This window comes from Dipodomys merriami, unplaced genomic scaffold, assembly GCF_024711535.1.
Source record: "Dipodomys merriami isolate MVZ:Mamm:240054 unplaced genomic scaffold, mDipMer1.0.p SCAF_22, whole genome shotgun sequence".
Taxonomy (NCBI): Eukaryota; Metazoa; Chordata; class Mammalia; order Rodentia; family Heteromyidae; genus Dipodomys; species Dipodomys merriami.
In genome coordinates this window covers 4,642-18,207 of record NW_027203604.1, presented here as the reverse complement: position 1 = coordinate 18,207, position 13,566 = coordinate 4,642, and the positions used below count along the sequence as shown (strand labels likewise).

General features: G+C 43.9%; 1 protein-coding gene across 6 annotated transcripts in view; it reads right to left on the bottom strand.

Annotated features, from left to right (window-relative positions):
- The window catches only part of Psip1 (PC4 and SRSF1 interacting protein 1), a 47,361-nt gene extending 44,104 nt beyond the window's left edge, over nt 1-3,257 (bottom strand). For 2 of the 6 annotated variants that reach the window (XM_070033139.1, XM_070033140.1), the window contains exons 1-2: nt 2,856-2,954; nt 2,411-2,617 (exon numbers count right to left, since the gene is read on the bottom strand). In XM_070033139.1, the coding sequence (XP_069889240.1) occupies nt 2,411-2,617; nt 2,856-2,906 (258 nt within the window). In that variant the 5' untranslated portion in view covers nt 2,907-2,954. Of the gene's footprint in view, nt 1-2,410; nt 2,618-2,855; nt 2,957-3,129 lie in introns of those variants that run through there. The other 4 variants (XM_070033136.1, XM_070033137.1, XM_070033135.1 and 1 more) reach the window with 4 other exon arrangements.
- Between the last annotated feature and the right edge of the window lie 10,309 nt (nt 3,258-13,566).

The window sequence follows — 13,566 nt, the reverse complement described above, 5'->3', positions numbered from 1 at the left end:
ATCTGAGGACCACAGTTCAAAGCCAGCCAAGTCAGGAAAATCTACAAAACTACCTCCAGTTAAACAACAAAAAAGCCCTAAGTGGAGCTGTGCTGTGGCTCAAGTAGTAGAGCACTAGCCTTGAGCAAAAGAAACGAACAAACCTCAAGGACAGTGACCAGGTCCCATGTTCAAACCTAAGAACCAGCACGAGTGTGCACACCCATGCACACACTGAAGGAAGGAAGGAAGGAAGGAAGGAAGGAAGGAAGGAAGGAAGGAAGGAAGGAAGGAAGGAAGGAAGGAAGGAAAGAAGGAAATGCTAGAGTCAAAATTAAAATGTCAGCTTTATAGCTGAGATCTTATCATCAAAACTTTACAATCTATATTAAAGACTGAAAAGAACTTGTATATTTGGACACAATACGTTAAAACCAAACTCAACTGATTCAAAAGGAAAAATTATGATACTGATTGGAATGTAAACATGCAGAAAATGTAACAATAAATTCTCACTCCTGTATAAGCAATGATTAGTTTTAAAGAAAAAGAAAAAAAACAAAAATACTCCCCATTTCAATCCAAGCGAACTCAATAACAGCTCATTAAATGGAGAAGGAAAATACTCTTCCTAAGGCCACATAATTTTACTCAGTTGTCTTATCCACCTAACATACTGAAGGGAGCGGAAAGGATGAGTTGGAACAGAAAATTTTGAAAGCATTTCCATCTGGTATGGAAACAAAACAGATGTTATTAGATAAACAGATTTTATGATAGCTCAAAATAAGGATAACTTCAAAGAAAACCATACAAAATTATATTAGAGGGAACCTCCGGCCTTTAAAGCTGGTTTAGGGCCACTACTCTCAAGAAGCTTGCAATATGTTTCAAAGTCAAAGCATATACAAAAGAGTTAAATAGATTTTCCTAAAGGGAACTGCTAGCTTAAAATACCAAAAGATTATTTTTTTTTGGGGGGGGGGGTCCGGTCATGGGGCCTGGGCGCTGTCCCTCAGCTCTTCAGCTCAAGGCTAGCACTCTACCACTTGAGCCACAGCGCCACTTCCAGCTTTTTTCTTTTTGCTTATGTGGTGCTGAGGAATCGAACCCAGGACCTCTTGCATGCAAGGCAAGCGCTCTACCACTGAGCCACCTTCCCAGCCCCACCAAAAGATTATTATATTAACGATTATTCAAGTAAGATTCTACTGAAAAGGTAGACTAGGGGGAAAAAAGGAAACAAACTGAAATTGATAAAGAGCTGGAAGAAGGGATCAAGGCACATTGGAAAAGCCCATCAAGCCACATACTGCAGTCTTGGGCACACTACTATACACACTGTTTTCATGAAAATATATAAATATGAAACAAAATCAAGGAACAAAGTGATCTTTTTTTTTTTTTTGGTGGGGGTCCAGTTGTGGGGCCTGAACTCTGGGCCTGGGCGCTGTCACCCAGCATTTCAGCTCAAGGCTAGCGCTTTACCACTTGTGGCTTTTTTCTTTTTGCTTATGTGGTGCTGAGGAATCGAACCCAGGGCCTCATGCATGCAAGGCAAGTGCTCTACCACTGAGCCACCTTCCCAGCCCCCAAAGTGCTCTTTTAATACTTGGGAAACACTTAGCTTCTCACTCCATGATTCTCTATCTAATGGGTATTCCCCCACCTCCTCTTCCTAGGTACCATAACTAGAACTGTGATTTATTTTTAAGAACTGTCTTTTTAAAGAAAATTAAGTATCAAATAGTTTGAAAATAAAACAACTCTGGAACATCACAGTTATATTTTTAAAAGGGGTTTTGACTGTACCTAATTAATAGATCTCAATATTCCTGGGTTCTGAGGACTTGAATCCCACCATAAATTGATTTTTAAAAAAAGACCTTTCTCTGAACTAAATACAGAAAAAGTCTCATGAACTGCAATTTTGTAATCCTTTTGTAAGCAAAAAGTGTAAAACAACTTAATCATAGGTGTTGCTCAAGAATTGATCATCTGCATTAGATTCTGTGGGTATTTTGAATGTTACTCAAAAAAATTAAAGAAATGGTGATGTTTCACTGAATTTTAAACATACAAACTGCTCCTTGGGTCCTTTCACCTACAATGGAACCATGAACTGGAATGTCATCTAAATGTTTCCTACCAGGAGTTCCTGTCCCAGACTCAAACAAGCCACAGGGGATTGCACAGGTATGTAGTTAAGATCTACAATGTATTTATTTATTTTACAATCACATGGGAGATTACTGGGGAAAAGAAAAACATTAAAAAAACAAAACCCCACAGGTTCCCCAATGGCGCTAACAAGGAAAAGCAAGGGAGAAAAAAAGGACATCGGAAAGGAAGGGGGGTGGGGGGGGGCTAGATGAGGAAAGGCAGGCCCGGGGAAGGCGGGCGAGCACGGCGAAGGCTACCAATCACTTACTCGAGCTGGCCAGTGAGGATAACCTTTCATCTTGGCGAAGATGAGGTCTCCGGGTTTGAAATCGCGAGTCATGTTTCTGGTGTGAAGCCGGGGGGTCCTAAGGCCCGGAGCTGGGCGGGCGGGCGGCGAAGGGATGCGGGAGCGCGGCCCGAGCCGCGGGTCCTGCGTGGGCGGGCGGGCGGAAGGTGCCTCGGGCTGTCCCGACGCCTGCGAGGGGCAGCGGGGAGGGCGGTTAAAAATCCAGCAAAGCCGGAGGGAGGGGCCGCACGCGGAGGGGGAGGGGCAGGGCCGGCGAGGGTGGGGGCGGCAAGGGGAGGGGGAGGGAGAGAAGGAGGGAGGAGGGCCGCTCCGCCGCGGGAACGCGGCCTCCGCAGCCCCGGAGGAGCCTCTCCAGGCCGGGAGGGGGGGGGGGGGGTGTCCACCAGGACGGCGGCGCCACCAGCACCTGAAGCCGGGGATGCTGCTCGGCCGCACCGAGCCCTTCCTCCCGCCCCATCGTTCTCAGGGCTTTCTCCACGGGGCTGAAGACCCCGGGAGGAGGGGGCGTAGCGCCCAGAAAACAAGATGCAGACCTCCCCCCTCCCGCCCTCCGGAGCCCGATCCCCACATCCGGGGCCTCCCCTGCGCCCCCCGGGTGGGCCGCGCGTCCACTTCCCCGCTACCGCCTGCAAAGAGGCCGCCGAGGGGGGGGGCGGGGCGGGACGCTGCCGCTCGCTCACCTGCTGCGGCCGCGAGCGCGGAGGCTGCGGGGCCGGCTGGCCGCTCGCTGGCCGCGTCCACGCAAGCCACCTGCGCCACCAGCTGCCGCAGAGGCGTCTCAACGGCTCCGAAACGCTGCCGCCGCCGCCACTGCCGCCACCGCCGTCGCTGCGCCGCTCCCGCGCGGCTCCCGCTCGGCGCCCGCTAGCGGTGGGGCTGTACCAACTGCGCGCCGAGGCAGGGGGGGCGCACGCAGCGCCTCCGGGGCTTTGTCGCTTAAGAGCGGAGCTTTTGAGGATGCTAGACCCAACAGTCTCTGCTTGGGGACAACAATTGCTTTTCGTTGGGGAGAAAGACCGACACCAAGGAAGACAAGGGAGCAGACATTATCTGGGCTGGCTGAAGGTTCCCCCTGCGGCTGGCGGAGTGGTCGCGCCCGGCCCGCCCCTGCTGGCTGCGCTGCGTGTGTGTATTTGTATGTGTACTGTATGTAAAAGGCGGGGAAGGAAGGAAACAATTGTTGTGCACCAGGCTTGGGGGTCGGTTACCGGGGCCTGTGGCCCTGGGCTGCGTGTTAGGGAGAGACTGGCTGCCTAAACTGCACGTTCTTCCACGGTTTCCCAGGGCGGGGAAGATTGCAGCTCTTGGGCGATTTACATCATCCCTACATCCCCCTCCCCCCGGAGCTGTGCGAAGCCCATAGATAAAACTGAAGCTTGAAGCTGTTGCAGGGTGTGCAGCTGGTAGGCCTCTCACACCTCGCTTGAATGGGCCTTGCAGTCTCCTTGGCCTGAGAATGTAATATGAGCAAACCTCCTTTCATTTCTTTTGCAGTTCAAGCAAGAACTGTTGAGGAAAACGTACTCCTAACGAATGCATACTATGAAAGGTACAAAACAATGACAGGAAAACTAAGACTGTTAGAAAGGATGTGGGTTTGGGCCCCCAACAAAATTGTGACTGCATTTAAATTTTATTTCCCTGTAAGAGTGACATGCTGCACCGCAGAGAAGTGTTACTAAACCTGAAAGGTCTGGGCTCTTAATAATACTCTTTTAAGAGTATCTTTAAAAAAAGCATTTTATTTTTGATCGTTTAGCCAATGCATGTTTTTAATATTGGTAATAATATACCCAGCAGTCTTATTTGAATTGATTCTAAGTGTTTTTTTTACTGTTGCCCAAGCTATGTCACCATAATTTTACAACTTTTACTGGTCTCTTAACATTCACCTAGATTCCCAGTAAATATGTGATAAGAACATTAATGAAAATAATTGAATAGTAATAAAAATTAACCTTAAGTTTGTTTCATCCTTCAAACTCCCCTGGAAGTGCCTACTGCATGTCAAGCACTGCCTTGTATTGCTGTTACAGCCACAAACAAGAACAGATACTTGTTAGTTAAAACAGGTTGAGAAATAAAAATATTAAAGCATGTAAGTATCAATGCCTAGCTAATGCTGCTTTCAATAAAGGAGTCACAATTGGAAATAATTCAGGAAAAGCAAAATTTTTGAGTAGACAAAAATTGGGTTGCTTTTTTTTTTATTTAAGGAATACAGAATGTCTTTTAAAGGAAAATAAGACTTTCCGGATGTAAATTGTTCATTGGAAAAGGGACAGAAAGATGCATTAAAGTCCAACATTTATACTAGTAGAGACCGAGGCCTTATCCAGCAATCTATTTGTGTGTAATGCATCTCCTTTGTTCTCAACAGTGGATGGTCCTGTGGTCATAGCCCACAACATTAGCTTTTCACCTGAGCATTTGTTAAAAGTCCAGGCTTACTAAATCATAATCTTCATGTTAACAAATTCCCAGATGGCTCTTATGAATATTCAAGCTTGAGAAGCAAGTTGCAGGGGATATTAAAACAGATTGTAAGAACTTACAATCACTTGGATGGGAGCTCCTACACAGCAATGGGAAGGCTGAGGCAGGAGGATAGTTTTGAAGGCCAGCCTGGAATACATAATGAGACTGTGTCTCAAAAATAAACAAAAAAAACACATATAGACAGATAGGTTGATAAATTTTATAATCAATATTAAAAGAATATGTAAGAACATAAATAGAACTTTTTGTTGCTAAATGGCAATACCAACAAGTGAAGAGGGAGTGGTTATTATGATGGAGGAAGGGATCCTCAGGAAATTAAAAAAAAAAGTAAAAGCATTGATGTGTAAGTATTGAACAAAGCATGATATTTAGCATTTCCTGCCAATAAATTTTGGCAGTTTCAATTTGTAATATTCTCCAGACAGCAGGTGATAACTTTTAAACAATGAACCAGGGCAAAAACAGGTCAGAGTTTAAGCCTCCACAGAACAAAAGCCAGGATCCCTGGGGGCAGCAGTTCTGAATCTGATGGGGGAAGGGGGGGAGGGGAAGAAGGAAGGGAATGGATGTGGGGGAAGGTTGAGTCCATCACAGCCACTTGCAGAGTTTTCTTAACTAAGAGCTGTGCTCCTCCCACAGAGGAGAAAGCAGATTTTCCAAACCAGCTGGAGAGAGTGGGAAACCTTAGTGTGGTTGCGCTGGATCCTAGCCTACTTTTTCCCCTGTAATCTGGATGTTATTCGTCCCATTATACAGATGAGAAAACAGATCCATTAAAAATTAAGCAACTTGTCCAAGATCTTACGTGGAATCTAGAGGCCCAGGCAACCTTCCAGCCCTTCCTCCTCCCAGCCATTCCTTTTGGTGATGCTACACAGCATCTAGGTAGTGCAGAGAGGCTACATGGCTGCAGGCACAATGAGCTTGCAATCAGTAAAGGATGCTGCAAATTTCCTAATAATTTCCCTGTATACCTCTGCACTCCCTAGCTTGTTTTCCACCACCAGATCATTGTGTTTAACTCTTTCTGAAATGACTCAGGCCAAAAATCACATCTGGAAAGGCTCTGCTTCATCTTCCAGTGGCGCCTATTTACAATCTTTCTTGGTAGTTGTAAACTACTTAGAAGTAGACATCATCTTATGCATTGCCTATACTTGGCAGATAATCAATTTTTCTAACAAATCTTTAAATGGATGAGAAGAAGCAGGTGATAAACCCTGATGGAAAGATAAGGCATAGAGGGTCAGAGTGCTTGTCCATAATCCCAGCTATCATAGAGGTGAAGGTCGAAGGATCAGGAATTGGAAGCCAGCCTAGGCAACTCAGTGAGACCCTGTATTAAAGAATATAGAGGGTTGCCCAGACTCACGCCTGTAATCCTAGCTACTCAGGATTGTGATCCAAAGCCAGCCCAGGCTGGCAAGTCCATGAAACTCTTACCTCAAATAAACCACCAGAAAACTGGAAGTGGCGCTGTAGCTCAAGTGGTAGAGCTCTAGCCTTGAGCTGAAGAGCTGAGGGACAGTGCCCAGGCCCAGAGTTCAAGCCCCACGACCGACCAAAGAAAAAAAAAAAAAGAATATAGAGGGTTAAGAATATAGCTCAGTGGGGGCTGGGAAGGTGGCTCAGTGGTAGAGCGCTTGCCTTGCATGCATGAGGCCCGGGGTTCGATTCCTCAGCACCACATAAGCAGAAAAAAAAAAAGCCAGAAGTGGTTCTGTGGCTCAAATGTTAGAGTGCTAGCCTTGAGCTGAAGGGCTGAGGGACAGCGCCCAGGCCCAGAGTTCAGGCCCCACGACCGGACCAAAAAAAAAAAAAAAAAACAATATAGCTCAGTGATAGAGCTCTGGGTTCAATTCTCAGGAACAAAGACACATGCATGAGGATATTTTGTCTTTATGAATTTTTAATGTACTAAGAGGTTAACCCTTTAAAAGCACTGATTTTTTTTAGGACAAATACATTCATTTTAATGGAAATCTTTTGCACTGTATTGGCTCAAGTGGTAGAACACTGACCTAGTACATGCACTGAGTTCAAACTCCAGTCCTGTATTCCCCAAAAATTAACAATGACAATCCCTTCCTTTATATTTTAATATAATTATTCATCTTAATACACAATAGTACTAGCATACCTTACACTTTATGGTTTTTTTTTTGTTGTTTTTTTGTTTTTTTTTTTTTGTCGGTCGTGGGGCTTGAACTCTGGGCCTGGGCACTGTCCCTCAGCTCTTCAGCTCAAGGCGAGCGCTCTACCACTTGAGCTACAGCGCCACTTCCGGTTTTCTGGTGGTTTATTGGAGATAGGAGTCTCACGGTCTTTCCTGCCCGGGCTGGCTTTGAACCGTGATCCTCAGATCTCAGCCTCCTGAGTAGCTAGGATTACAGGCGTGAGCCACCAGCGCCCGGCCTTTATGGTTTTATAATTGTATAATTATATATTCTCTATATATAATTATATATATAATACTTATAGACATTTCATGTGATGTTTTAGATCTGATGTAAACATCGTGAGAATTAGCAAAAATATAGGGAAATAGGGACTGGGAAGGTGGCTCAGTGGTAAAGCGCTTGCCTTGCATGCCTGAGGCCCTGGGTTTGATTCCTCAGCACCACATAAGCAAAAAGAAAAAAGCCAGAAGTGGCACTGTGGCTCAAGTGGTAGAGCGCTAGCCTTGAGCTGAAGAGCTGAGGGACAGCGCCCAGGCCCAGAGTTCAGGGCCCAAGACCGGACCCCCCAAAATATATATATATAGGGAAATGTAATGAAAATAAAGAACATTAGTGAACAAATGCAGCAGTGGTATTCACTATGTTGAAAAGTGAACTATATAATCTGTGGGTGAGGACAGGATGGAAAAACAGAGGGAAGAGGTGACATTATCCAAAAGAAATATACTCTTGGGGTCTGCGAAGGTGGCTCAGTGGTAGAGTGCTTGCCTCGCATGCATGAGGCCCTGGGTTCAATTCCTCAGCACCACATAAGCAGAAAAAATTGGAAGTGGCACTGTGGCTTAAGTGGTAGAGTGCTTGCCTTGAGCTGAAGAGCTGAGGGACAGCACCCAACCCCAGAGTTCAAGCCCCACAATGGACAAAAAAAAAAAAAAAGTACTCTTTTCCTAACTTAATGTAGCTAATTCCTCTGTACATCACCTTTATAATAATAATTATAATAATAAACTTTTATAAGAATAGTAATCAAAGATCCAGTTCAGTCAGAGGCATGATAAAGTCAGTGTAAGTTTTCCACCATGAATATCAAAAAGCAATCAGAAGCTGGGTGCCTATAATGCTAGCTTCTCAGCAGACTGAGTGTTAGGAATCTCCATTGGAAGGTACCCAGAGCAGGAAATCCTGTGAGACTCCTTTATCTCCAATTAACCAGCGACATGTAGGAAGTGGAGCTGTGGCTAAAGTGGTAGAGCACTAGCCTTGAAAAAAATAGTTAAGGGAGATGCCCAGGCCCTAAATTGAAGCCCCAAGACCAGTTACCCCCCAATAAAAACAAAACAAAACAAAAAAAAACAATGAGAGCTTTGACCAGTAGGTTAAAAACAACAACAAAAAATTTAAAAATAGGGGGCAGGGAGGGATGTAGTTGTGGAGATGGGAGGGAAGGGATGGCAGGGGAAAAAACAAAGGAGGAGGCAACAATGCTTGATAAGAAATGTACTCATGCCTGGCACCTATGGCTTACTCCTGTAATCCTAGATACTCAGCAGGCTGAGATCTGAGGTTTGAGGTTCAAAGCCAGCTCGAGCTGGAAAGTCCTTGAGACTCTTATCTCCAATAAACCACTAGAAAAGCAGAAGTGGTGCTGTGGCTCAAGCGGTGGCGAGCTCGCCTTGAGCTGAAGAGTACAGGGACAGTGCCCAAGCCCAGAGTTCAAGCCCCAGGACTGACAAAAAAAAAAAAAAATGTACTCATTACCTTGCTCATGCTACTGTCCCAATGGCACCTATTTTTGTTGTTGTTGTTGTTGTTGTGGGGCTTGGACTCTGGACTTGAATGCTGTCTCTGCTCTCTTCAGCTCAAGGTGAGCGCTCTACCACTTGAGCCACAGCACCACTTCCAGTTTTCTAGTGGTTTATTGGAGATAAGAGTCTCATGGATTTTCCTGCCCAGGATGGCTTTGAACCATGGTTCCTCAGATCTCAGCCTCCTGAGTAGCTAGGATTACAGGTGTGAGCCACTGGTGCCCAGCTAATGTCCTTTCTTGTATGTTCTCACTCACTTTTTTTTCCCCCTCTTTATATTTCTTTGTATTGTGTGTGTGTTTTTTTTGTTTTTGTTTTTGTTTTTGTTTTGGGTCCTGTGGGCTTGAACTCTGAGCCTGGGCGCTGCCCCTCAGCTCTTCAGCTCAAAGCTAGAGCTCTACCACTTGAGCCACAGCACCACTTCTGGCCTTTTTTTTTTTTTTTTTTTTTTTTGCTTATGGGTGCTGAGGAATCGAACCCAGGGCCTCAAGCATGCAAGGCAAGTGCTTTACCACTGAGCCACCTTCCCTGCTGTATTATGTGTTTGAATTGAGGACCTTGTACTTGCTTGGTTGGCTTGGTTGATGCTCTGTTACTTGAACCACATGTCCAGCACATGTTTTTTGCTGGTTATTTTATTTTATTTTATTTTATTTTTTTTTGGGTCCAGTTGTGGGGCCTGAACTCTGGGCTTGGGCACTGTCCCTCAGCTCTTCAGCTCAAGGCTAGCGCTCTACCACTTGAGCCATAGCGCCACTTCCGGCTTTTTGCTTATGTGGTGCTGAGGAATCGAACCCAGGGCCTCATGCATGCAAGGCAAGCACTCTTACCACTGAGCCACCTTCTCAGCCCCTTGCTGGTTATTTTAGACATGAAGTCTCATGGACTTTTCTAATCAAGCTGGCTTTGAATTTCAATCCTCTTGATCTCAGTCTCCTAAGTAGCTAGGATTACAGCTATATGCCATAGATGTCCAGCTTCAAAACACATGTAGTTAATTAAAAAGAAAAATATATTTGCTAAATACAACACAGCAAAGTGGTTAGTGTATATTTTATTTTCTCTAATCATATGGTAGAACTTTTAATTTGTATGAGATAAACTAAAATTAAGGTTAAGTAAAAGATACTATATGGGGCTGGGAAAGTGGCTCAGTGGTAGAGTGCTTGCCTTGCATGCGTAAGCCCTGAGTTTGATTCCTTAGCACCACATAAGCAGAAAAAGCTCGAAGGGGGGCTGTGGCTCAAGTGGTAGAGCGCTAGCCTTGAGCTGAAGAGCTGAGGAACAGCGCCTAGGCCCAGAGTTCAAGCCCCACAACCGGCAAAAAAAAACAAAACAACTATATGATATAATATGCTTTGAAAATGTATCATTGGATAATGAATTCAATTTGAAATAAACACTTAGACATTTATCCTTGATTTTAACCACTATATGTAGAAATATTTAATAGTTTTGAGAAAACTTCTATTTGCATTTCAAGAATCAAACTAGGCTTTAATTCCCATGTCCTGCATAGAGAGAAGGAAATGTTTCTTTTTCTGTTTTTTTTTTCCCCCTGTTAATCCTGTTATACTAAAATCCTTGCTAAAACTCAAAAAAAAAAAAATTTGAATCAAGCTTCACTGGACAAAGGTTGCTCAACATTTTAACCCAATCCATTCAGAAAAAAACCTAAAGACTCCATCTCCCATTAACAGGCAAAATGCTGGATTAGAGGCATTCCTCAAGTGGTAGAGCACCAGCTTTGAGCGAGGTTGGGGAGGGGGTTGGTTGTGGGGTTTGAACTCTGGGCCTGGCCCCTGTTCCTCAGCTCTTCAGCTCAAGGCTAGCACTTTATGACTTCAGCCACTTCCAGTTTTTTCTGTTTATGTGGTGCTGAGGAATCAAACCCAGGGCCTCATGCATGCAGCAAGCACTCTACCACTGAACCACCTTGCCAGCCCCTCTGCATATTACCTTTATAATAACAATAACAAACTTAGCTGGTCACCCATGGCTCACGCCTATAATTCTAGCTCCTCAGAAGGCTGAGATCTGAGGATTATGGTTCAAAGCCAGCCCGGACAGGAGAGTCTGTAAGACTCTTACCTCCAATAAACCACTAGAAAACCATTAGTGGTGCTATGGCTCAAGTGGTAGAGTGCTCGCCTTGAGCCCAAGAGTGCAGGGACAGGGCCCAAGCCCAGAGTTCAAGCCCCATGACCGACAAATAACAATAATAATAATAAAAATAATAATAATAACAAACTTTTATAAAAAATCAAGTTTCACTAACTTACAGTACTACTTCATCCTTGTGAAGATGATGTATTAGTGAATGACAAGTTCTAGAGATGAGTAATGAGAATGGCTAAGAAGATGTATTTGTTTGGAAGGAAGGAGAAATACTCTACTATTCTGAGTTTTTGTTTTTTGTTAGTTTGGTGGGTTTTTTTGGTCAGTCATGTGGTTTGAACTCTGGGTTTGAGCGCTGTCCCTGCACATTTCAGCTCAAGGTGAACACTCTACCGCGTGAGCCACAGCACCACTTCCAGTTTTCTAGTGGTTTATTGGAGATTACAGTCTCACGGACTTTCCTGCCAAGGCTGGCTTTTAACAGTGATCCTCAGCTCTCAGCCTGCTGAATAGCTAGGATTACAGGCGTGAGCTGCCAGCCCCTGGCTTAGTCTGTGTTTCTTATCAATACTATATTTACTCTGTTCATGTGGGAGTCTTTCTCACTCTCTACAACTCAAAAGATGGAAGAGACAGAATTGGGTTATTATCTGCTTTCTCTCTTAAGCCATAAGTGTTACTAAAAAAAGAAAAAAACCCAGCAAAACTATGCAAGTTCTTCAAGTGAAAATTCACATGAATGTGGCAAGTTTGAATTTCACAAACACATCTATATAAGTAACACTTTGTTCCTTCTTTATTTTTTTGTAACAAATAACTTTAGAGCTGGACATGGTGACCCATATTTGTAATCACAAAATACTGGAAGCTTGATTCAGGAGGATCATGAGTTCAAGGCCAACCAGGCTGCAAACCTATACCCTGTCTCAAAAAAAAAAAAAAAAATGCAAGTAACTGAGTCTATTTCTACTGACACTCACTGATTTTCCTTGTCTCTTGGAAGTTCACAAGAAGCCATGTGTGGTTTATATATGTACTCAGTATAGATTCATAAGCAGTTGCAAAACAGCTGGAAGTGGAGGTATGGTAGACACTAGCCTTGAGCAAAAATAGTCAGGGACAGCACCTGGGCCCTGAGTTCAAGCCCCGGCATGGTCAAACACACACAGAAAAAAAGTTTGGAATATTCTTCTTTGTATGTGTGTGTGGAGGCCAAAAGGTAAGACAGTGTGTCTATGTAGCTAGCCCAAGCTATCCTTGAGGTTACAACCTTCCTGTCTCAGCAGCTCAAATGCTAGGGTTACAAGTATGTGCCACTATTCTTGTTTCTTTGTTTTTCCATATAAATTTTAGAATATGTTTGTCCAGATATACAAACAAATCTTGCTGGAATCCTGATACGAATGAAACATATCTATTTGAGGAAATTTTTAATATTTATAAGCTTTAGTCTTCTTAACCATAAACTCAGTCTGTCCATTAATTTATTTTTTCTTTCATTTCTTTTATTGACATTGCATAGTTTTCAGCTTACAAGTCCCACGCATGCTTGTTAGACTTACGAAGAAATATTTCATTTTTTGGAGTGATTATTGTTTTAATTTTAGTGTGCATGTATAATTTGCTACTGTACAAAAATACTGTAAGTAGATATCTATTGTATTATAATACTATATTATTTGTTTATTTATTTTTGTTGGTCATGGGGCCTGAAGTCTGGGCCTAGACACTGTCCCTCAGCAATTCAGTTCAAGAATAGCAATCTGGGCTTGGGAAGGTGGCTCAGTGGTAGAGTGCTTGCCTTGCATGCATGAGGCCCTGGGTTCGATTCCTCAGCCCCACATAAGCAGAAAAAGCCAGAAGTGGCACTGTGGCTCAAGTGGTAGAGCACTAGCCTTGAGCTGAAGAGCTGAGGGACAGCGCCCAGGCCCAGAGTTCAGGTCCCACGACTGGCAAAAAAAAAAAAAAAAAAAGAATAGCAATCTACCACTGGAGCCACAGTGCCACTCCTGGCTTTTTCTGCTTATGTTGTGCTGAGGAATTGAACCCAGGGTCTCATGCATGCAAGGTAAGCACTCAAATATTGAGCTACTTTCCTAAACATACTATATTATTTACTGTGTATTTATTTTATATCTTGAGCTCTTGCCTAACTTACAAGTTTGAAATGTTTTTTTTTTCTTCTTTTGTAGATTCCTAGAAATTTTGTACACAAGCAATCAGTCACATTGTCTGTAAATAGATAAAGAACACAGTCTGAATGATTTTAACAGTTTTTCTTTTCATCAATTTCAACTTCCCTTTCTGTGTGTGTGTGTGTGTGTGTGTGTGTGTGTGTGTGTGTGTGTGTGTGTGTGTGTGTGTGTGTGTGTGTGTGTGTGTGTGTGTGTGTGTGTGTGTGTGTGTGTGTGTGTTGGTCATGAGACTGGATCTCTAGGCCTGGGTGCTGTCCTTCAGCTCTTCAGCTCAAAGCAACGGTTCTCACTTGAGCCGCAGCACCGCTTCCAGTTTT